Source organism: Arctopsyche grandis, chromosome 5, assembly GCF_051622035.1.
Source record: "Arctopsyche grandis isolate Sample6627 chromosome 5, ASM5162203v2, whole genome shotgun sequence".
Classification (NCBI taxonomy): domain Eukaryota; kingdom Metazoa; phylum Arthropoda; class Insecta; order Trichoptera; family Hydropsychidae; genus Arctopsyche; species Arctopsyche grandis.
In genome coordinates, this window is record NC_135359.1 from 13,346,092 (window position 1) to 13,369,755 (window position 23,664).

Below are 23,664 nucleotides of genomic sequence, written 5' to 3' on the forward strand. Positions count from 1 at the left end.
TACGTGATTTCAGTTTTTAGTGGAATTATTTTGAATTTATACGAAGTTATCAGAATCAAAGATGATTTTTTGTTGCAAAAAATAGCATATATGCTATTTTGTGGAGGTATTAACCTCTTTATCGGTACGGCCAACTGGTTTCCTGGAAATTGGTATAGTTGTGATCCAGTTGTCCAATACACTGTACAGGTAATAGTTATCTACGAATATATTTTTCAGTGATTATTCCGCACAAAGCGATCCCGCACATGTCACTAAAATCTAAACCCAAAAATGCCAACGTTCCTCGTTATCCATTTATCCATTCCATCCATCGAGAACTATCATACTAAGGAGAACTCGAGTGCTAGCTATTCCGCATTCGCGATTTTCGTGGCAACGTGATCACAATGTGCGAAATAATCCGTTTACCTTTTATTATGTATGCACTTATTTACAAATAATATTTCATTTTTCAACCTTTTATTCCATTTTACACAATCTGATATTTAAATACATTTATTCGAAATTGTAATGGAAGTTGAAACAACAGACATAAAATGAAAGGATTGTTTCAGATTGGAACTTCAGCAGTTTTATCACATTGGGCACTAGAAAATTTTTGTTTGCCGATTGATGACATTTTGAGAACCCAAATGGAACCCCTCATTCGATCGGTAAATTATAAATTTGAAGCCTAAGCCAAAATAATTTAAAGCAAAATTAATTAAGCTAATTTAACTAACCAAAAACCCAAATGAAAATGGGTTTATATCATGAACAGAAAATAATATTTTTTCGCAAATTTGTGTATTGCATAGTGCTAGCGGCTCAGTAATTAATAAAATAAATATTTTAAGTACAAAATAAAAAATATTGTTACCCACATATGTACATATGTATACATTCTTTATTCTTTTTTATTTTAGCTTTTCAAAAAATATGATTTCCTCAGTGATTACATAGAATCGTCAGACAAAATATTAGATTTGATATCAATTTTACTATCACTGTTTGTAATTTTACTGGTATCAATGTTTTTAATTAAAAACAAAAATACTAATGTTGCTGTACGTACTAGTAACTCTCCTACGCCATTGAGACTGGGGTATTATATAATAAACGTACAAAAATTTACATAAAAAAATTGTTTTTTTACTGTTTTCACGTTGATTTTTTTTTTTAAGATTTGCTGATAAAATTAAAAGCATATTGAATTCTACAGTAGAACGGTTTCTTGGAAAAAGTGGTAACATCGCAATCAAACAAGAAAAAAACATATCTGAACAACGAGGAAGAAATAAAGAGCGCTCCACAGTTGTAGTAGGCAAAGCCAAAGTCAAAAGTGAACCTTCTCCATTTGTTTTAGCTACAGGTCAATTTGAACACTCTCCTCGAAAAAGATCCACATCTACACGTCGGAAGTCTTCAATTTCTAATAAAAACTCTTTAGCTTCTAATCGATCTCCTTCGAATTCTCGTAAAAGCTCCGTGACTAAACATAAAAATGCCCCCACTGACCGCAAAAACTCTAGAAGCTCTTCTCTCTCCAACAAATATTATATACCTGAGGACACAGGTTGCCGCTGTAATTGTAAATAATAACTATCATGAAAACTATTTTAAAATTATTTGTGCATATTCTTTTTATACCTACAAATTTATTATTAATTAAAATCATGATTTAATGACAATTTTTTTTTATAAAGTAAATTATTATCAATTGATATTTCTTACGACTAAAATGATATTTGTATATTTATGTATTATTCCACCATTAAAAAAAAATCATGTTTTTCAATCTCTTTACTGACTTATATACATATTACCATATATTAAAAAAATATACATGAAGGACTATAGCCATCTGTGTGTGGGGATCACATCATCCAATTTATAGTAATATTATAATGTGTAAAGCCACGTACTTTATATGTACATATATGTTATCCGGCTCAATGATTATTCCGCAAAAAGTGATCGCACGCACGTCAATAAAATCTCGATCACGGAACATCTGGTATACCCAAAAACTCCATCAATCGAAAGGTACCCATGCGAAATATTGTACTAACGAGAACTCAAGTGATCGAGATCTTAGTGACGTGCGCGAGATCGCTTTTTATGGAATAAACCGTTTACCATATCATTCATAACATAGTTGGTAGCCGCACTAACGATCTAAGTTGGTATGCCTACTACTACCCCCACCCTAGCAGCCAATCTGTGCGCGGGAGTCTACCTAGACCAGAGATGAGTGTGGCGAGCCACTGAGAACAGTCGTCAAGGTCAAGTGGTAGCGTGAAGAGTTCCTGGATCGTTGTCATTTTCCCTACATAGTGCTGTTGGAGTAAATAGTCTCGCAAGTGATCTCTAGCGAAGAAGAGGGACTCGCAGCATGCCACCATCGACGAGGTGCATCTCGTGATCGTAGATTCTATAAGGTGACCATTTTTTTCTTACTCAAAACCAAGACATTTATTCCAAAAAACATAATTACTTGAAAAACCAAAAATGTTAACGAACATTAGATAATCTGAGACAATACGATTTGTGGAGCAGTAATTTAATCTTGTGTGCTTTTTGTATGTATCTTTACTCGTTTAAGCGATTCGGTTAGGGATTACTCGTATCGTGTCTTTTGCTTTTATTAATTGTTAAAACATCATTTCATTATGTTTTAGTTTTGTCGTAAAAATACCGAAGAGAAAGTGCAAATTTACAAAAAACTTTAACATATATCAGAATCGGCTAGTGACACTTGATTCTACAGATGGTTTCATTTTGAACTGGGTCAGGTGGGTTTTTGGGAAGAAAACAAGAAGAAAAATCAGTAGTGGGCGAATTGTTTATAGAAAGTTTAACGTAGAGTATCGTGTTTAGACCAAAGCGCTGTAATAAAAAAAGCGCTCTCAATTTTCACGTGTCAAATGTGGTAGTCTTTAGTCGGTTGTTGTTCGGCTGGTCTGTCGGTCGCCTCCGATGCCTTAGTAACGACTCGTGCGGTCGTCGCCAGCCGACTTCCGTCTCCTGACTCCTGACTCCTGCCTCCTGCCTCCTGCCTCCTGCCTCCTGCCTCCCGACTCCCGATTCCCGACTCATCCCCCACCACTCCGTCTTCTCTCTCCACTCGCTCGCCGCCAAACGTCATCACTCGACACACTACACCACACCACACCACCATCTGCCAGGTTCGTATTCGACCATATCCAACCTATACTATACGTTTATACTTTACTATTTCATTTCTCTCTGTACACCTTTCGAATCTCACATTTTATCTGGTTTTCTCTGCTTTTACGCCACGTATCGTATCCAATATGTCGCCTTTGGTGTGTCACAACCCTCGCCTACTTTTTAACCTCTTCCTGTTTCCTCTTTCACTTGTTTCTATTCTTCGACTACGAGTACATTCATACCATTTTTAAGGATATATCAATATATCCTTCTTAAATGCAAAAGAAAACAATAACAATTACAGTTGTATAACTTTGGTTCAACTGTTATAACCTCAAACAAAACCAAGGAAAATTACACCATCGTAACTTTTTATTCTTAAATCGCTAACTATAAAGTTCTCCGTACCAATGTAGAAATGGCCTTTGAATTAATTTTGAAACTGCAAATATCTCCATGTAGAGTATTAACATCCACCAAATAGAAAACTGATGATTTCCGAATGAGATCAAATTAGATTTATGCCTATAGATTGATTTTTCCTTCTATGGAAAGATTTATTTACTTTCAAATACGAATTCCAAGGAGTTCACATTTGCCTACAGTACAATTTTCTCAACAATTATTGTAAAAATTGAACAAACAAGTTTAATAACATGTTACATTTTATAATAATTTACATGGTTATTTTATTTAATTTTTTACTTTTAGGTTCAACTGAATGGAGTAAGGAATTGGATTACAATGGCAGATAAACTAAGATTAGGGGGTGAACTCCGAGAACTGAAATTAGGAAGCAGTTTTTCCAACAATAAAGCCACATCTTTTCACACTCTAAAATGTAATATTCCCTATCGACAAGAGTGCAAAGTTACTATTGCACATATGTATATGCAATATTTATAATTTATTTTAATTTTTGTAGGTGATTTTAAACCGGCTTCCGTCGATGCAAATAAAATGGCATCAGTAGAAGTAGGAACTAATAATCAAGTAACTGTAACCGTTCCTCACTTAGGTTAGTAGTTAATTTTTGTGACTCTTTCAAAATTTCACTTTTATAATTCATCAATGCATTATGCATATTATAGATGGCTCTGGAGTACCACAAACTGTATTTAAGGGAAATCAAAGGCCATATCAGAAAGAATGTGTACTTATTATTGATAGAAACACAGGCGTAATAACTTTAGAGAAACTATCGAGCAATATACAAGTTAAGAAAACAAGGTTGGTACATTTTTTGTAATGAATACAATTATTATTTTTCAACATAAGTTTTTTTAATGAAATTAATCTTATATTTTTAGACAAGAGCCACCTCATAAACCGACGCATTTACCCACATCAGTACCGAGGCCTCACACTCCCGTAGATCCTATAAATAATTGTACCCAAAGATCTACATCTCGTACAAGGGTAACTTCAGGTGGTAGAAAGGGAACATCCAACACTCCTACTTCTCTTCGAGCGTCTCCACCTAGGCATAGAACTTCACCTCCTCAAGTCGCTCCGTAAATACATCTACTCTCATAGCAAAGAGTATTTTCCATTTTACGATGAGTTATTAAAATATTTATTTCTGCAGCTGGACGGCAAATGCCGGTCAAAGTACCCTTGCAAGCTTGCCGATGATCGGTTTAGATGATCTGTCAGCCCCCGCTGTTGAAACTCCGCCACCCGCTGCAGCACTTATAATCCCACCTACAAATGGACATAATAACTTGGATACCCGTAACACGCCTACTTTTACGGTACACTGAATTCTATAATTAATATTACAAATATAATTTTGTAACTACATATTTTTTTAACGTGTTACTTTTTAAACATGGTTTTTAGCAAGAGCCTGAAGTTGGTGTATTGAGTTCTTCCAGCGACTCTTCTAGCAGTGGAAGTGATAGTGACCATAGCGACAGTGATGGAAGTGACAGTGAACCAAATAGAAACCAGTTGACTGTACCGAATAATTCAAAACCTGCTGTAAATGGTAAAGATAGTATAAATCATTACAAAAATCTTTTTTTTTTTTATATTGTGCTTGTATTTGACCATTTTATTTGTGCAGGTGTGGCAAATGGCAGAAATTTAGGCAATATTGATGTACACATGCCATCCATGCCAATGCAACTTCTAAATGATGACTTGTGCCTTTCGGAATCAGGCAGTGATGATGATTAATAATAAGCTAAATTGTAAATAAAATGTGCATTATTAAGGAACTGTTATGTGAAGTGATTTATTATGTTATCCATTCATTTCTAATTTGCAGATATGTATCATGTTTTTATATGATTATTAATTTAAGATTATGATGTTGATAATGGTTTTGTTAATAATGGACATATGTAAGAATAATTAAGCATCTTTTATAACATGCTTACAAATTAATTTTGTTATTCCAATTGCACACATTATTTAATCTCATAAAATTATAATACTTTTATAATTTTGCGATAGTTATTATTATTATATGAAAACTAAGGTCTGTGAAAATAAATCTATGAATTTTGAACCTTTATTTTACTTAAAATATATATAAAGAAATAAAACAGTATTTCTACTAATTATTAAAAAGTTTATTATATAAATTTCATTCAATGTTCTAAGATACGACCCTTATTTATTCTATCATTTTTAATCTTCTGCCTCAGCCATGATGGAGTATTTTTAGGGTTAACAAGGAGATTGGGAAATTTCAATGGAGGATCAGGCTTCCTAAATGGATGTTCCTTTTTAAGTTTTGTCAAGAAATACTCTTTTGCAATTTGTTTTGAACCTCTATATCTATCCATATAAAGATTGAAGGGTTTTCTTTTCGGAAACCATTCTTGAGGTCTTATGTACAGTTGTGGAAAATTATATTCGAAAACTGAAAGAACATTTAAACATCAATTGTTTGTAATTTAATTTAAAACAAAATTTTTTTGCGATATGTTACCTGGTTCCATCATATCCAAATTTTTATGGTAAAAATCTGTCAAGTTCACGTCCCAATCTGACTGGAAGAAAGCAAGTCCTGCTGGAGTAACGTCATCTTCATATTTTTGATACCAATCCCTAGTGTAAAATGTTCTATTTTGCAGAGGATCATTTGCAGCAACTGTAATCCAAAAATATTTTTAGAATTTTGCACATTTATCTTATAAACGACATGAACTGAGAAAACAAACACCTTTAATCATTTCAAAATCCATTTTTTTCGTTTGCTTATAGAGTACAAATACATATCTGTGGTAACCAGTTCCTTTTGGTGGTATTGGTTGTAAATAATCAACAATGGTATCCCCCTTACTTAAATTGTTCCCTGGAATATTTGACACACACCAATGTATATATTCTTTATTTGGTTCTGTGAGATGACCATCTAAGTTCGTTAATAATAACGTCCAAAGAGTGTCTTCTTCAGCATCAAACTGCACGTATGGCGCTTTACTCGCTTCAGTGGGTTTAACGATATTTCCATGGTACACGGGACATAATATATCATCTTTAAAATCAAACAATATCTTCAACGGGACTCTCGGTACGAAGTAGCCTTCGTCATATAAATCTTTAAATACACCATAGTGTTCGGCGATTTTCTTGATTTGATGTGGACCATTTATTTCCAACCAATCCTTTTCGACTTGATTTATATCCACTAACAGTTGATGCGTACGAGCTAATTTCTCGAGTTCTTGATCATTATTTTTCTTTTTTTCATCTGCGAGACGCATTGCCGCTTGTGTTGATTTAGAAAGTCTGAAATTTAAAATTAATATGTGATTTGTTTTCATTTTTGTCTAAAGTTCACGACTGAGGGATTAGATTTTTTAATTATTATTGAACTACGCGATGTACCGCGTGTAGAAAAAACTAGGAGATAACGCTGTAATGTTATTTTATCATCCCTACTGGGCAATTTTAATTGAAAAATGAGGCTATTTTTATACTTGGGAAATCCGATGTCGGTGGGAGGCGGTGAAGTGATCGGCTGCAATTTTTGAAACATCTCCAGCTTTTGCTTCAGCGAAAGTGCCTCCCCAGGTGGACGACCCCGTAATGTTCTACAACACACTCTCCATACTCCAATGGTTGCACTTCCGACATCTCGCAACCCACTCGCCCACATCACTGCTCCAAGGATCACTTAACCTATCAAAAGCCGATGCCCACACTCGGCTGTCAAACTCAAACCATAGACAGCACACACCCTTTAATGTAGCCAACTGGCTGAAAATATATTTTCCACCTCGGTGCTAAACTGGCTAATAAACAGAACTTCTAAAGGTCTGTTCATACTTAACAGCACTGCACGACTCCGTTTCAAATATGTCATTTTATTACATTTCTATTCATATCTACCTACACGTCGCGGTTACGTCACGTTTACAGCACTTTGGCCGAGTGCAAGGCAAAATCGGCTTACTCATACATTACAGGCCATGACGATACGGCGCAATATTGCTTACGTCGTATTGTCGAGTACTTACAATATGAATGCATACACGTGCATTCGTAGCTACGCGTCAGAATACAAGTCAGCAAAAATGTTTCGACGTTTATCGAACGAAAAATTATGTATAATCGCGCTGTTGTTGGAAGAAGAAGCTCAAGAAGGCAATAAAAAAGCACGGAGGCGTTTTGATGTGCATCCCATGTTAAAAAATAGAAAAACCGAAGGAGAGCTTTGGACACTGTATAAGGAGCTAGTGGATGATGGACAAAATTTTTTTTAAATATTTCCGTATGAACCGATACCAATTTGAAACAATACTGGATAAAATAAAAACACAAATCACCAAAAAATCTACAAAATTTAAGGAAGCATTGTCAAGAAGTCATTGTCAGTGCCAAAACCATGTCGAAAGATTGAACAGCTGTCAACTGTCACTATCGATAAATAATTAGTCCAAAACAGCAAAGCGGCAGACTCATGGCACGTAATTCGCGTGTATATCTCCACGATGGCCAAAAAGACGGATACGATACGTTGACGGATGTTGATGTAAGGTATGAACAGGAAATGTCGGGTACTGTTGTAAGCCTGCCGTGGCGTAAACGTGACGGTTGAAATGAACATACCCATACAAAATGTACCAAATAATACTTTTCGTACGGCCGGATACCTGCTGAAGTCGGTTCGTGCCGACTAGGTATGAACAGACCTTAATGTGGTGGAAAAACTCAGCGTATTTACTAACCTCTCGTTCGTTTCACATGGTTTTCGTTTAAGTGGTCATTTTTTATATCTCTTATCTCTTATTTACTCGTACAGCGTAAACTCTAGTATTTTAGTTTATTTTTTTCAGTATTTAAATAGAAAGGTTAGTATTCATATTAAATGGCCAGTATTTATATTAATTAAACAGCCAGTATCCATCGTTCATTATACAAATGTTCAGTATAAATATTATAATAAAAGGTCAGTATTTAAATATAAATGGTTAGTATTTAAATATAAATGAAAAGTTTTATTTTGAAGAATGGCCAATATTACTTTCATGTTTTTGATATCAATACCAGATTGGTACGATCTTGATAGACAATTCTATCCAACAAGCATTGCTATTTATTCCGACGAATGTACGTCAAATTTTTATGCTGTCCATTTGTTAATCATAATGACATTTAATAATATAATACTGACAATTTTGTAATAAAATACTGGTCATTTAATTTGTTTTCTGGCCGCAATACCAAATTGAGTAATTTTGTAATACCACTGAAATATAATTTTTTTAAATAAATATTTGACATTGCTGTCAGGGACGTCATCTGGGGGGAGGTGGGAAGGCACATTTTACCAGGTCAGGAAAGAGCATTTTATTTGATAAAATACAATAAATCTTAATCAAATCGATTATTCGTTACTAAAAGTTTAAACTAAGAGAAACTGCAACAAGTTCAGAATTTCGATCAGAAGCTTCTTCTTCTTCAAAAAAAAAATATTTATCTAATAATATAATCTCGAAAGAGACTTTGTATGTAAGGTTTAAAGGCTTGGTTGGGACCATCAAAAACAAACATAAAGTAAAAGTATCATAAAACAAAAAGTATCTATGACGAAGATATCGATTTCGATTATGTTTCCGGATTAATTTTTTAGTTCCGTTTCTGGTTTCTTTTATCATTTCCGGATCCCGATTACTGTTTCAGTTCCAGATCCCAACTACTGTTTCAGTTCCGAATCCTGATTACTGTTTCAGTTCCAGATCTCGATAACTGTTTCAGTTCCGGATCCGGATTCCTGTTTCAGTTCGGGATCCAAATTATTTTTTATGTTCCGGTTCCGGATTTCTTTTCCAGTTCTAGATCCGTATTCCCTTTACAGTTCCAGAATAAAAAAACAAATAAATGTTTACTATTAGACTAGCCGTGTCTAAGCGGTTTTTGTTACAAATACCGTGCGAAGGCGGGTAAAACCACTAGTAATTTATAAAAAAACAACCACACATTGGCTAACTTTTGCCTCCTTCTGGAAAAAGCTAAGTGACGTCTTTGCTTGCCGTATACATACTCGTATATCCATTCGAAAACAAGAAAACCTTTCAATTCCTCGATAGTGCTCCCGTTCACTACTAGCTAATATAAAGTCATTTGGCTTCAGAAAAGCTTAAATTTGTCTATGGTGCGAGGCAGACAGGCGTTTATTGTGTACATGCTGTCAACGTATTGGTGAATTGGTGTACGTGCGAATCGACAATCGGCTGTCGGCCGTCGGCTCGCGTGCCTCTGCTCAGCTGTCGGGTTGTCGGCTGAAGCGTCGAAGCGTGGAGAGAACGAGAGAACGAGTGAACGAGTGAACGAGTCGAGGTGTCAGCTGTCACGATGGCAGCGGGCCACGCGGCGAGTGAAAGTGGGGCCGCAGCCGCAGCCGCAGCCGCAGCCGCAGCCGACGTGGAGTTGGTCGGCGACCGAGAGCGAGCCCTCAGGGCCGCCCTCGCCGGCCAGTGGGAGTTCGTGCCGCCCCCCGAAGCCCCCGTCTTCTCCCCGTCCCGAGAGGACTTCCTGGACCCTTTGGCCTACATCGCTCGCATTCGCCAAGAGGCCGAACCCTACGGAATATGTCGCATCAAACCGCCCTCCAGATGGCAGCCACCTTTCGCCCTCGACGTGGACTCGTTGGAGTTCACGCCCAGGATTATGCGCCCCAACGAGCTCGAAGGACTCACCAGGCTCAAGTTGCACTTCCGAGACCGCCTGCAACGGTACTGGCAACTCAGAGCCAAACCCTACAAGACTCCAGAACTGGCTGGTAAAAAAATTGACCTATTCTCATTATATCACTGCGTCGAATTAGAGGGCGGCCATTTAAAATGCACAACCACCAACAAGTGGCCCAAAATATCTTCGTCGCTCGGCTTCGGACATTCCTCCGAAGCGGCTGCCTTCGTTCAAATAGCTTACATGGACATTTTGGCTCCGTTCCAAGACCTCCTCAACGACACGACCCTCCAACCTAAAAAGGAGCGCAAACCGGAATTGAAGAGCGAAGAAGACGACGCGAAGCCTCCGACTCCGGCCGTAGCACCCGGTGGTATGATGCGACGCATTCGCAAACAGAGAATGACCGCAGAAGCGAATGCCACCGGAAAGTGTAACCGAGAGCTACGCAGACTGGCATGCTACGGAGCCGGACCTAAGATGCCCGGGTGCGAAGTCAAACCTAAGACGCCTCCTCCTAGTGGACCCCGGCGCAAACGACCCCGACCCGAACTAGATCCGTTGGCCGTGTATCAATGCACCGTGTGCTCTCAAAACCACAGCCAGCAAGATATCGTAACTTGCGACAGATGTTTCGACGCTTATCACATCTCGTGTGTGAATCCACCGTTGAAACGCATACCCGAGTTCGACTGGTGGTGCTATCCTTGCATCGCCGATGAGATCAAACAGCCGCCGGAAGCGTTCGGATTCACCCAGGCGACCAGGACGTATACGTTGCAAGAGTTTGGAATGATGGCCGACTCGTTCAAGTCTGATTATTTCATGATGCCCGGTCATCGCGTCTCTTCCGTCTTGGCCGAAAAAGAGTTTTGGAAGATCGCTTCCAACATAGACGTGGATGTCACCGTTGAATACGGTGCCGATCTTCATTCGATGGATCACGGCTCCGGCTTTCCTACGAGGTCGTCTCATAACGTATTCCCAGGCGATCAAGAATACGTAGACTCCGGTTGGAATTTGAACAACTTGCCCGTGCTAGATAATTCCGTTTTGCGCTTCGTCAACGATGATATTTCCGGAATGACCGTACCGTGGATGTATGTCGGCATGTGCTTTTCTGCCTTCTGCTGGCATAACGAAGATCACTGGAGCTATTCCATTAATTATTTACATTGGGGCGACACCAAAACTTGGTACGGAGTGCCTGGTAAAAATGCCGAACTATTGGAAAGAACGATGAAGAGCATCACACCGGATTTATTCTCGACCCAACCGGATCTGCTGCATCAATTGGTGACGATTTACAATCCTAACATACTATCTGACGCGGGTGTGCCGGTATATCGCACAGATCAAAAGGCCGGTGAATTTGTCGTGACTTTTCCGCGTTCTTACCACGCCGGTTTCAATCAGGGATACAATTTCGCCGAGGCTGTCAACTTTGCACCGCCAGATTGGTTGCCGATTGGACGAGAATGCGTCCTGCACTACAAAAGTTTAAAAAGACTGTGTGTTTTCTCTCACGACGAGCTGATTTGTAAAATGGCGCTCATCGGCAACAATCTAGACTTAGCCATAGTAATACCGACTTATAAAGAGCTCGTGTCCATGATCCGCTTGGAAACACAGCAGCGGGGGGACCTGCAGAAAAGAGGCGTGACCCGAAGTTTGATGCGCCATTTTGAATTGTTGTCCGACGATGAGCGGCTGTGCGACGTGTGTAAAACCACTTGTTTCCTATCGTCTGTCACCTGCGAAGCTTGTCACAACACGGTCTGCTTGGAGCATGTCGGCCTCTTGTGCAATTGCTCGCCGGAGAATCAGCAGCTGCTGTACAGATACACGCTGAGAGAACTGCACGTCATGCTGAACACCCTCAAAGGGAGGATCGAATCTTTCGATCGATGGATGACGAGGGCGAAGAAGTTGATCAATCCGAACGCGCCACTAGCGGGGAAGTTCGAAAGGATGAGAATTTTGCTCGGCCAATCTAGGTCGTTGAGGATTCCAAAATGTCGACTATTGGATAAGTTAAACGTGGAGTATGGTAAACTCTCCAGACCTGTTGATCCGGTAGTGATCGAACTGGATGATTGAAATGAGATGATTTTTTTTGTCACTTTCTAGTACAAAATGTTTTTTTTTCAGTATTATTTTTCTTTATACATAGTATCAATTCGGGGTACTTATTGGTTATACGGGCGCATCCGAGCATTGAGGGTATACACTTACACTAATACATATAAATATTGTATTATAAGTCTATTTTCATATATGTTTTGGTTGACGCCAGTATTGCCTTACTGCAGAGAGAATCTCTTCAAATGGATCTTATATGTACGTATAATAAAATTATTTATGAAATGCGTTTTCGATTTTTATCAATATCGTTTGATGAAACCTCAATCACTAGCTATGTCTCCACTTAGTCGCTTTCGTCTTCAACGTTCGCTTTTAATTTTCATTTCAACATGAAACATGATGCATGCCTTACGGCGTATGCAATCAACTGTTCAATAATCTTGACTAAAAATTGACGTATGTTTAATCAGCGTCACTTTTTTTTTGTTTACAGTCTTTGTTTTCTCTTTACAATAATGTGTCTGAAGCCACTTCATTTTTTTCTTCACTTCTTCAGAGGTTATATATGTATTTTGTTCCCAAAACTTTTAAAGGGTCATTTATTTTTGTTATTTACCTTGTAGTCCCATAGCGGAAAATTTCGATAATCTTCTATAAAATTTATTGTTTCTTCTGATTTGATTGTGTGTCGTGACGAATACTTCCCGTGCAATCTTTCAAAACGCGTCCGTTCAACTCTAAAGCGCATGCGTCTCAAATTGCACGAAAAATGAACAAGTGGAGACCAAGCTACCGGTTGTGTACTGTCACTTAACTGCAACTGTTAGTGGCCATTTGCTCGTATTTGTATGTGTCAGTGTGTGTATACTCGATGCTCAGATGCGCCCGTATAACTGACAAGTACTCAATTTGGTAGGCTGCTGTTCCAATTTGTTGTAAATACTACATATATTGAAATTTTATGTTTTTTGTGTATGCTTTATCTGTATCAGCAATTTCGAGGAATAGACTGGTATTTTTTTTATATGTTATACTAGTCTAAGAAAAAAACATTTTCCTTGAGGTCATGTGTATTTCAGTGATACATTTTTGGGTGCAATAAAATCAGTTGATGCCATAAACTATTATGTAATGGAACTTTGGATAAATGCTGCTTTAACGACTTTTATTCTGTACCTCATTCCAAATATAGTTTAATGTATCACTACTTAAATATCGTTAGGATTATGAATAAACTGCAAAATTAAATGTATGGTTTTTGGCTTTGAATCTCAAAACAACCAAGTTGTAAAATTGAATATTCACATGTAAGACTTTCCATTTGCAAAATGATATATCCAAAGTATTAAGCCAGGTCTGGTTGTAGTGCTTATTTGTGTATATAATTATATTTCAGTCATTTCTTAGATACAGTATTGTTTGGAGGGTGTGTTGATGTAATGTCGTTGAATGTGTGTAGCTAATTTAAATTTTTGAGCAAATTGTTGCTTAATGTTTTGGTTTGAATTGGCGGTGAAGCGGGACGGATAACTGGTCTGTTGATGTGTGTTTGTGTGTTGTGTAATTTGATTATTTCCTCAAGATGTTTGATTATCTCGAAAGGAATTAGGACTTTAAAATAGTTATAAAATTGATAAATGTTTTAAATTGCACTATTCTTTTTTTTTATTATATGCTAAGACACATTTTTTTGTCTTCGACTAGGTACTATCGTTTTTGTGTTAAAAGTTTTGTCCTTCATTTAATGTTAAATTGAAATGTTTTTTTTTTATAACTATCATTGGAATTTACATGTTGTACTAAAATAAAAATTAACTTTGTGTTAGTAAATAACGAGTGGATTCTATTGGTCCTTTAAAATGTATGGTAAAACTTTATTATGATTTTTAGCATATAATATTATTCTGATGATCAATTAGTTAAGATGTGTTTTTCAGTTATTTGAAAAATTATTTTTAACCAGAGTGACTAGTGTATGTGTTTTATTAAACTTTTATGATTATTTTTTGCTTTTACAATTTATAACTATATAAGAGTGTGTTGATGAATCTCTTAAAATGCTTGAAGTTAAAATAAATAGGCTAGATCGTTAATATTGGAAGGTTTACACAATATAGATGGAAATGTATGATAAATAAATAATTTTAATATGATTTTCAACTTTACTCCTCGAAGATTGTTTCGCATATGTATTTTAGTATTATGTTAACACTTTTACTAACCGCATCGTAATGATTAATTTGTGACCACAGTCTTTGATAGCTTCAGCGAAATTTATGTAATGAAGATATTTTTATCTCATATATGTACATTTATCTTGCCTATTTACAAGACTTATATGCAAACGAAATTTTTTTTTTAATGCTTATTTTAATAAAAATTATGTAAATATAATATTTTATGATTTGTATAACACATACATACATACTTAGTTATTTCAAACAGTTTAATTTTTCATTTAAAGGATATCTTTACTGTTACGTATTAATTTCAACGTTTGTAATCTCCAATAATTTCGCACGCAGTTGTTATTTTCGTATATTAGTTTGAATTTGTGTCATTTTGTCTAAAATTGTCACTTTTATTTCAAAATTAAAGTTACATGGTTGCAGTGTTACAATGAAATTTTTTGTAAAAGAGTACTAAATAAATATTTAAATCGCATTAGTGAAGCGCCAAAAAATGTTTAATTCGTAAATCCTAGTAATTGTGTATCGTTGATGTCCCATTTGTAATTTGTAAAAGCTTTATGATTTTTATTTTTGTTTTATTTTATTTTAAAAGAACGTTTTTAAAGATTAATACAAACGTTACTTACAGAAATGCACTAGTAAAGTTTTTCATTATTAAGGAGATTAAAATTATGTTAGTTATTAGATTTTAATTGTGATACGTATAATATATTAGTTATCATATCTTAACTCATTCCAATTTTAATATTTCTACTCACTATTGCAGGAAGTTGTTAGATGTACCAAAGTAAATTTATTTTTAATGTTAGAAGTCAGTAGACTTCATTTAATACTTGTGAAATTTACATAGAATTGATTATAAAACAAGTAAAAAAGTAAAACACCTAATTTGTAAATCTACACAATTACAAGCTATAGATTTATAATTGAGAGTTTTATTCTCACGACTTCAATATCCTTGCTCCTTTCCCAATCGTTTAATTTTAATTTCAAATACAGAATCAACTCCTTTCCAAAACCACCTATTTTATTTAAAAACCCCTCATTTTATTTTTATTTAATTGGATTGTTTTTGTATGAAATTCATACACAATACACTATGAATGTACTTACTTTTTATTATTTGTAGCCATTTCATTACCGATAATTCATATTTATACTAACAATTTTATACTTTGGCAAGAAAAGTCGATCTTACTAAAATTGTTCAAGTCAGAGCATCGGAGTTGAAGCATAAGGTCAGAGCATCGGAGTTGGTAAATTTTGGAGCTACTCCACAGTCCTGGTTTTAAGGATGTGATACTCTGACAGATGTTGAAATTATATCAGAATCGCACTCACACAAGTAAAGCTGTCGAGGTTCTACTAAATGGGAAAAACTAATGTGCACATAATTATTTTATTTTAGGAGAACGGTGATTTAAAACTTGAACAAAATAAAAAATCTAGTTAATTTCAATGTTTTATAAAATTATAAATGCTCGATTTTTAGTATCACAATAAATATCATATAAGAGTAACAAGAATAGCAATTGACCGATATCAGTCTACATATGTATAAAATATCTCGAATCTAAAATTCATTCATCAAAACCTACATATAATAGTTCTATAATTACATTCGTTTGGCAGATGTGTTGTATTACTTTAGTCAAATTAATCTTGCAATACATACATATGTATATTTTATTTAAAACAATATATTTTTTAATATAATAAATCGATTAAATCGCTCAACAATATGGTTTAAAGTTATATATATTTTAGAATATAATACTCGCGATCCTTTTAATACTGGGTTAAATACATAAAATTTCAAAATCACAACACGGAAATGTCAATCGGTTAATAACAATAATATATTTATTTATTTAAGTAATTAATTTAATGTTAGCATGTATCCCGCGCTGTCATGTTTAATACTAAAATTCAGATTAAATTTGCATGATAATACGTTTTGAGTAGATTAATAGTTAAATAAAAGTTACAGATGCACATTTAAAATCTTTGGAAATATTTATCTGAATTTAATTACTAACATATTTAGCTACGACTAAATGTTTTAATCTCACTTGTATATGATGCAATATACTCGTATAATATAATTTAAATAAGGAAAAATCCAAGTATAAAACAAAAATAAATTACTTTTATGCTTAAAAAAATATTAAAAAGTTGAGGTATAACACATGTGCTTAAGTTAAACTTTAAATAAAAATAAATAGTAACTTTTAAAGAGACGCGTTTCTTTACATTATGTCGATGTTGCTGGTCTTTCGATGTTTTCTTTTAATTCTTGTCCTTTTGTTTCGATCGGGAGTGCCAGGCATGCTCCAGCTGCCAACAGTGCTGATACCCCATAAACTTGGGTCGCTAATCCCACTGATGATTTCAAAAGCACTTGAGCAACGTACGGAGTAATCATGGCGCCGAGTCTTGCTACAGCACTGCATGCACCGACAGCAGTTGCTCTTAGAGGTGTCGGATACACCTAGAAAGTATGTCAGTTAATTTAGCATATGTAGATTTATAAGAAAAAATATTTTACGATGAAACAAAGCATACTTCTGGAGTGTAAACATAAGCAGCTTGAAAGAGACCAGCTATTATTCCTCTCGCTAGGAAAAGAATGCACGTCATAAATGTGCGACTGAAATATGAAAATAAATTGATAAAATGTTTACTAAATCATATAGCATAAATATTGGCAATATACACTTACTTTTCAGTAGCAATGATTAGAAATGAGATGCAAATTGCAAATATAATGAATTGTGATGCCATAGTTTTTTTCCTTCCAAAGCGTTCAATTATATAAATTGTAGCAAATATACCTGTAAAGATGAAATATAGTTGTTTACGATTCATTAATAAAATGGACTTTGAAATTTTTAAACATTTAATTCAAACCTGGAAATTCTGCCAAAGTTGTCCAAAGCAAATCCATATAGTCAGTCGTTTGTAGTGGTCTACAGTCTGAAGCACATGTTCCGCTATGGTCTACCGATGTTTCAAACAATTCCGTTGTCATTAAAACTAGACCATAATAGCAGAAAGCACAAGTCATCCTAAATAAAATAGACAAAAAGTTTAAACATATGTGAGTACATATATGTAAAATACAACGGATATAAGTAAAGGGTAACAATGAGGAGCATTGTAATTTTTGGTGGGTTGATACTCTTGGAAGGGAGAGTCACGGAGTGGTGAGGGTGCGGCCATTCACCTTCAAATGGATCGCCATTTTGTATTCAGTAGCAATGGAACAGTGGTTAATTATGAAATAGGTTGAGAAATTGCGAACCACAAGTAAAATTAGAGTCCTATCCAATGCATCATGTCTCTTGTTTGCTGACGACGTCAAATCATACTTGTCGGTCAAGGATGAGAGGCAAACCTCACTTCTTCAAGCTGAGTTCAGTTCTATTTTAGGTTTAGAACTTAATTTTAATAATTAATGGATGCAATTTTGAGTTATGGAGGTACATTCTCTCTATTGTCACCGATATTCCATTGGATCTATTTTGTTGAAGCGTGTGGATACTACATATAGTTGATTGGTATCATTTTCCCTCAACTGACCTTTCACGACCACATCAAGACAGTTGCTGACGTTTCCTTTCGTCGACTCGGATTTATCCTGAGACATGCTAGGATATTCTCCAACTATTTGTCTTCTCGCTTGTTAGAAGCAAGCTAGAGTATAATGCGATTGTGGAATCCGTATGATGCAAATTACTCTTTAGTTATTGATAAAGTGAAAAAAGCATTTTTTCGTTTCCTATATAGGAAAGAGCATGGGTATTACTCATATTTCTAGCCTACATTTTGGGTATGGATTATTTAGAGGTTTTATTTTCTGTCCGTCTATTCTGGCTGAGTTGGGCCTTCATGCTTCATGCTTTGATATGGACCCACTATCGTCCCATTTTTCACGCTCCTCTGGCTAGAGCTGTGGCTTATAGCAATTCTCTCACTCCTCGTGGCCTCCGTTTTCTTAAATTCACTGGATGGTGCCATTGACATTTGTCACATCTCTCGTCATTTTCTGCACGCGCGACCAATTGGAACAGTTGAGTTAGTTTGAACAGTTAAGAATTTCTGTATTTTTTCTTGTATTTTCATATATTTTTTCCATTCTTAATCTGTTTAGCACACTCGTCGCTTTGGAGCAATCTGTTAGACAAGTGTGCTTGATTAATTGATGTATAATAAAATAAAATAAAAATGATTGGATTAATTCGTTGCTGGCACAATTGGGAATTTATGTCCCTGTTGATTATGTGCGTGGTAGACATCATTTGATGGGTGTACCTCTTGTCTGCACAGTTCTTTATCGAATGGTTTCTATTCTAAGAGCTATCCGACTTCTTAATGAAAGGCTGCCGTGCCTGAATGTGATATTTTCCACCAAATGAGCGTAGATTATTTTAACTTATTTATCTGATAGCCTGCGCTCATCGTTATTTTCATAATTGATGAACGTATGAGTGAATTTTGATCTTCTCTCTTCCATTTGACCCTTGTGGGGATGTTTTGTATTTACGGCTGGTTCTTATATATCAGTGCTGGCTGTAGATTCAAGACATTCCTTACTATTTATTCTGCTATTTGATATTTTTTATTCCATATTTAATTTAATTTTTTCCTTATGTTTATTTTTATTATGTATTATTATTTTGTTTTTTTAATCATATTTTTCTGCAATGCCACAATGGTTCAAAACTACATATAAATAAATATTGAAGAATAAATCACCAGGCGCCCCAGGAATGGATGAACATAAGGGTAAACGGACAATTTCGCAGATGACAATCGATGCCACGAAAATTGCGACTAAGGAATATCTGGCACTCGAATTCTCGTTAGCGTAATAGTTCACGTGGGAAACTCTCGGTGGGTGTAATTTTCGAGTGCCAGATATTCCGTGTTCGAGATTTTCATGACGTGTGCAAGATCGCCATGTGCGAAATTGTCACCGAACCGAATAGAAGATGCCCAGGATAGAAAACTGCATCAGGGATGATGAACTTTCCATTTTTACTACGTAACGTTAGTGGTATACTCCATCAAACATTAACATTAGTTAAATTTTTTTTTTTGAAAAATTAATTCCGTTTTGCTTTTTTAAAAATGACAATGCTCCTCGTAGGGACCTGTTATATTAATACCAAATAAACCAAAGTAATAATGATGTATTTCTCAGTGGAGGTGATAGAAGTGGTCCTAATCTACCTCTTTGACCAATACTTCCGGTATCATCACAGACTAATCTTCCAGTTAGCATTGGACGACCATTGTCGCGAGCAACCTTAAAGAATTTGAATTACAAACATGAATGATTCGAATACCAAAAATATAGCACAGCAAATATTGTGACAATCACCTGTTCTAATGTTGCTAAGGCTTTATCTGGTTTTCCGCAAGCAACGAGAAATCGTGCAGATTCTGGAAGCCACTAAAATCAAATATACATAATTGCAGTCATATTATGATTGTAAATCAAAATTTTTGCTGTGAAATTCATATCGCATTACCGGACAAATCATAGCAAATAGTAATAGTGGAGCCGTCGACAAGGCTAAAAGCCAATGGATTCCCAAAGTAGGCATGACTACTAAAGCTAATGCCACTTCAAGGCAAGCACCGAGTGCCCAAAAACACTGGAATGATAAAATTAAAAAAAAAATTATGAATAACACAGATACAGCTTAGAGACTATGCTATTTCAAAATAACAAAATGGATCAAACTATGTATGTGAAATATAAATATTTTGGGTGCTTGGTATAAATAGTTATTATTTATAGGATTTCGTCTTACAAAAGCTCATTCTTATAGTATTTTTGTGAGAAAATTAATATGTGCTAATTACACTGAGCAACTTATTTATTTATTACATATACATATATTTCTACCACGAGTGCCATGACAGGTTGCTCCAAGGCGACACCTACGATCAAATTTTTGTAGATACAAGTACTAAACAAACAATACATTGCAATACAATAGCGTCATCTATAGACAAACTGGTAAAATCAACAAATGTAATATATGATGAATTTGCAAGAAACACATTTAAGACTCACAATCACAACAATTAAGCTAGATAAATCAGAAAATTCTAGCAGGAGATGGTCGATTTGGGTTTTTTAAACCACTTTATCACCATAAGCGCACTCTTTCGTATTTAAGGCTATGACTCTGAAATTAATTTTGGTTTCTTCACAGTGACATCTAAAAACATCTTGTGATACTAATGAAATTGAAACAATATTTTTCGTTAGTTTGTGATATATTCAAGAGTGTCTAGGCACTAAATACATATAATAAAATAATCGAATCAGTTTGTAAAAACGCGTGGCCATTAAGTGGTTAATAACTATCCAGATCTCGCCAGCTGTGTATATATTATTCGATTCGGGCCGGGATTTGAACCCACGATCTTTTCTATTCGTAAACAGTGATTTAACCCATGAGCTACTCTGTGGCTCAATCAATCGTGATTAAGTTTGATTCACTGAATTCGAATATGATAATGATTTTTCTTGTTTCGCTTTCATTTATGACATATGAGCGTTTGAAAAATGCGCAGTTTTTTAGCATTTGTGGTCTTTATATCAAACTATAGTATTGTTGTACTAAAAGCGAGTATTGTAATCAATAGTCGGAGGTTTTTTATTCATTGTGTTTTTTATTACTTTAAATACTTGTAATTAATTATCTAGCGAGTTTTAAAAGTCAGAAATATATGATTTTTACACTTTTTACTTTATCTACATATGTATGTAGTAACAATGGATGAAGTTTTGTGATCATGCGAAAATTCGAACTCGAGATTTTGACTGATTCGAACTCGGAATCGATCACTGATCCCGTTTTCATGATTTAGAAAAAATGCGTGTGTATCTGTGTATTTTGGGAATTTTTTTCCCATGTTATTAGTTTTTATAGAATTTTTTTCCCATGCTTTCAGTGGGTCAAACTTAGTTAAGTTGATTAGCTCCGCGCTGCAAACTCAGACATAATTTTTTGTTGCTCAGTGTTATAAAGGGATGAAGAAATCGTATAATCAGTGAATATCAATGGGCTTTTCTAAGATAAAATAACTATATACTTACGTCTAGTAAAACGACACACTTTGCTCGTTGTTTTGTAGGCAGGAATTCAGCGTAAAGGGTAACGCTACGAAAAAAATTAAGCAAATAAACCAAAAACAAACAATAATTAAAAAAAACAAACAGTGCAACAAACAACACTGAAAATGTATTAAAAAAAGTATGAAAATGAAATGGTAATGGCCATATTGATTCTTTAAATAAATCAAGGCAGAAAAGCAAACGAAAAAACACACAAAAACACAAAGATGAAGACATATTATACTTACGATTGCGGAACACAGCCGATTGCGAAACCGACGAGACCTCTTAAAAATAACAACCACAAAAAGTTGGGGGCTATAGCACTTAGAAACCCATAATAGAATAGCAACACTCCACACATTGAAAGAGCCTGAAATGATGAAAAGAAATTAAGGAAATGCAAAATTAAACAAACAATAAACTGGCAACCATCGGATGCTTACCGTTTTTCGCCCGTATCTATCGCTGAGATTTCCCCAAAATGTCGAGCTCAACATCATTCCCAAAAACACAACCGTGGTAGTGAGAGCCTGTTGATACCTGAAATAAAATCAAATTTATATTTTCCCAAACAAAAAAAAAGTCAGAATTATAATATAGAAATATTTACTTTGATATATTCCATTCACAATGAAGCGCAGGAGATAGTATACTCAATATAGTCATCTCCATGGAGTCAGCCATCCAACACAAACCTGTGCAGAGAGAGAGCTTCACTTGAAACCATCCAAAGCCAAGAGAATTTACAGCTTGAGTAACAGTGAACGTATCTAAAATATGATTAAAAAAATGAATATGGGACAAAGATAGAGCTGATGGTGATTCATAAGTCATAATAGGACTTACCATCTGGAACGACTGAAACTGTTGCCATTTCGATTTCTTGGACGGGGCCCAATACCGGTGGAGGTCCTCTAGTCCTCTGTGTGGTTTCACCGGATTCGTCCAAATCTTGATAGCCTTTTGATCGTCTCATTTTTGTTTTTATTTAAGTCAAACTATAAACAACTTAAATTCAAGTGGTAATTAAACGTGTTGCAAAGTATTGAGAGTTATAAATTAATTTCATAACGGGATCGCGCTGTCCATGTGGCCGTCTCAATCAAGCGAGCACAAACGTCACAACACTAACAGTAAACGTCAAACTAATGTTGCCATTCGAAAAAATATTCTAATTCGTGTTGGTCTAAACCACACATATTATCAACAAATAAAATTTTGAAATTTCCATTCGCATGCAAATAGGGAAAAACATCACTGTTACGCTTGTTGACTGCTGAATTTTAAAAGTTGAAAAATAAGGATATTATGTTTCCGTTTACTGATAATAATACATATATTATTTTACTTTTAATTTGTATTATTGTGTTATTTTATTTCAAGTGGATAATAATTGTATCCCAGCCAACAACTAAAGCGTTTGCCTTACTTTTATTTTGGACACGAATAATGGAGATTAATACTATGTAGGAACCATGGCTGTAGTCAAGGGGGGAGCTATAGCGACACCACCTCTCAATTAAAAAAATATATATTATATTTATGAGAATTAACTTAGCATATGGTTCTTTTATTCGCTTTTAAATATAGAATATTTTTCTGGTACTTTTCGAACTAAAATGAGTCATGCAAATATAGCCAGCAGCATAGATCGGTCGTTAAGCTTCTGCCTCTATGAGTATATTTGTAGTGCTGCTGGTCAGACTTGGATATTTGTGACCCCAAGTCGATCGTTTCCTATCAGACTTTGCCAATTTTTCTGATTTCATTATTGAAACGGTTCCCGATTAAATTGGCTAAAAACCTTCCTACCTACTATGTCACCACTATTTGAGTATGATTAATGTATAATAAAATTTATGTACAATTCATGACTCCTTAATTACGAGCTTTCATTGTCTCGTAATTCATTGACTTGTAATAAAAATGCTGCATTGTTTG

General features: G+C 35.2%; 4 protein-coding genes across 5 annotated transcripts; 2 read left to right on the forward strand and 2 right to left on the reverse strand.

The window, feature by feature from the left end:
* The first annotated feature begins 2,846 nt into the window (after positions 1 to 2,846).
* On the forward strand, positions 2,847 to 5,736 carry Eaf (ELL-associated factor). The gene is made up of 8 exons (XM_077431409.1): positions 2,847 to 3,170; positions 3,868 to 3,997; positions 4,082 to 4,174; positions 4,248 to 4,386; positions 4,467 to 4,670; positions 4,745 to 4,910; positions 4,999 to 5,146; positions 5,225 to 5,736. The coding sequence occupies exons 2-8, from the start codon at positions 3,901 to 3,903 to the stop codon at positions 5,335 to 5,337; spliced, it is 960 nt and encodes a 319-aa protein (XP_077287535.1). The 5' UTR covers positions 2,847 to 3,170; positions 3,868 to 3,900; the 3' UTR covers positions 5,338 to 5,736.
* mRpL38 (mitochondrial ribosomal protein L38) lies at positions 5,644 to 7,365 on the reverse strand. Of its 2 annotated transcripts, none has more exons than XM_077431407.1 (4): positions 7,092 to 7,365; positions 6,332 to 6,900; positions 6,098 to 6,259; positions 5,644 to 6,028 (listed from the first exon to the last, which is right to left on the reverse strand). In XM_077431407.1, the coding sequence occupies exons 1-4, from the start codon at positions 7,268 to 7,270 to the stop codon at positions 5,754 to 5,756; spliced, it is 1,185 nt and encodes a 394-aa protein (XP_077287533.1). In that variant the 5' UTR covers positions 7,271 to 7,365; the 3' UTR covers positions 5,644 to 5,753. The 2 variants fall into 2 exon arrangements, with proteins under 2 accessions (XP_077287533.1, XP_077287534.1); XM_077431408.1 differs by having other exon boundaries at positions 5,719 to 6,028; positions 6,326 to 6,900; positions 7,092 to 7,359.
* Positions 7,366 to 9,969: 2,604 nt separating this feature from the next.
* Positions 9,970 to 12,405, forward strand: LOC143912329 (lysine-specific demethylase 5-like). Its single transcript, XM_077431614.1, has one exon. It carries the CDS (start codon positions 9,970 to 9,972, stop codon positions 12,403 to 12,405), a length of 2,436 nt encoding a protein of 811 aa, XP_077287740.1.
* Positions 12,406 to 16,831: 4,426 nt separating this feature from the next.
* On the reverse strand, positions 16,832 to 22,870 carry LOC143911522 (synaptic vesicle 2-related protein). Its single transcript, XM_077430415.1, has 12 exons — positions 22,570 to 22,870; positions 22,334 to 22,493; positions 22,167 to 22,263; positions 21,969 to 22,093; positions 21,703 to 21,766; positions 20,120 to 20,245; positions 19,969 to 20,040; positions 19,754 to 19,893; positions 17,493 to 17,650; positions 17,305 to 17,416; positions 17,148 to 17,232; positions 16,832 to 17,073 (listed from the first exon to the last, which is right to left on the reverse strand). The coding sequence occupies exons 1-12, from the start codon at positions 22,697 to 22,699 to the stop codon at positions 16,837 to 16,839; spliced, it is 1,506 nt and encodes a 501-aa protein (XP_077286541.1). The 5' UTR covers positions 22,700 to 22,870; the 3' UTR covers positions 16,832 to 16,836.
* Between the last annotated feature and the right edge of the window lie 794 nt (positions 22,871 to 23,664).

Bases quoted from the DNA above. Each gene is read 5' to 3' on its own strand.
- Eaf (XM_077431409.1), top strand. From the start codon at position 3,901: ATGGCAGATAAACTAAGATTAGGGGGTGAACTCCGAGAACTGAAATTA. The intron at 4,175-4,247 runs GTTAGTAGTTAA...TGCATATTATAG, and splicing joins TGTAACCGTTCCTCACTTAG to ATGGCTCTGGAGTACCACAA. The intron at 4,671-4,744 runs GTAAATACATCT...TTATTTCTGCAG, and splicing joins TCACCTCCTCAAGTCGCTCC to CTGGACGGCAAATGCCGGTC.
- mRpL38 (XM_077431408.1), bottom strand. From the start codon at position 7,270: ATGTGGGCGAGTGGGTTGCGAGATGTCGGAAGTGCAACCATTGGAGTA. The intron at 6,901-7,091 runs GTATAAAAATAG...TTTAAATTTCAG, and splicing joins ACCGACATCGGATTTCCCAA to ACTTTCTAAATCAACACAAG. The intron at 6,260-6,325 runs GTTTTCTCAGTT...TTTGGATTACAG, and splicing joins TGAAATGATTAAAGGTGTTT to TTGCTGCAAATGATCCTCTG.
- LOC143912329 (XM_077431614.1), top strand. From the start codon at position 9,970: ATGGCAGCGGGCCACGCGGCGAGTGAAAGTGGGGCCGCAGCCGCAGCC.
- LOC143911522 (XM_077430415.1), bottom strand. From the start codon at position 22,699: ATGAGACGATCAAAAGGCTATCAAGATTTGGACGAATCCGGTGAAACC. The intron at 17,651-19,753 runs GTATTAATATAA...TATTTTATTTAG, and splicing joins TTATTACTTTGGTTTATTTG to GATGACTTGTGCTTTCTGCT. The intron at 17,233-17,304 runs GTAAGTGTATAT...TTCATATTTCAG, and splicing joins CTAATCATTGCTACTGAAAA to TCGCACATTTATGACGTGCA.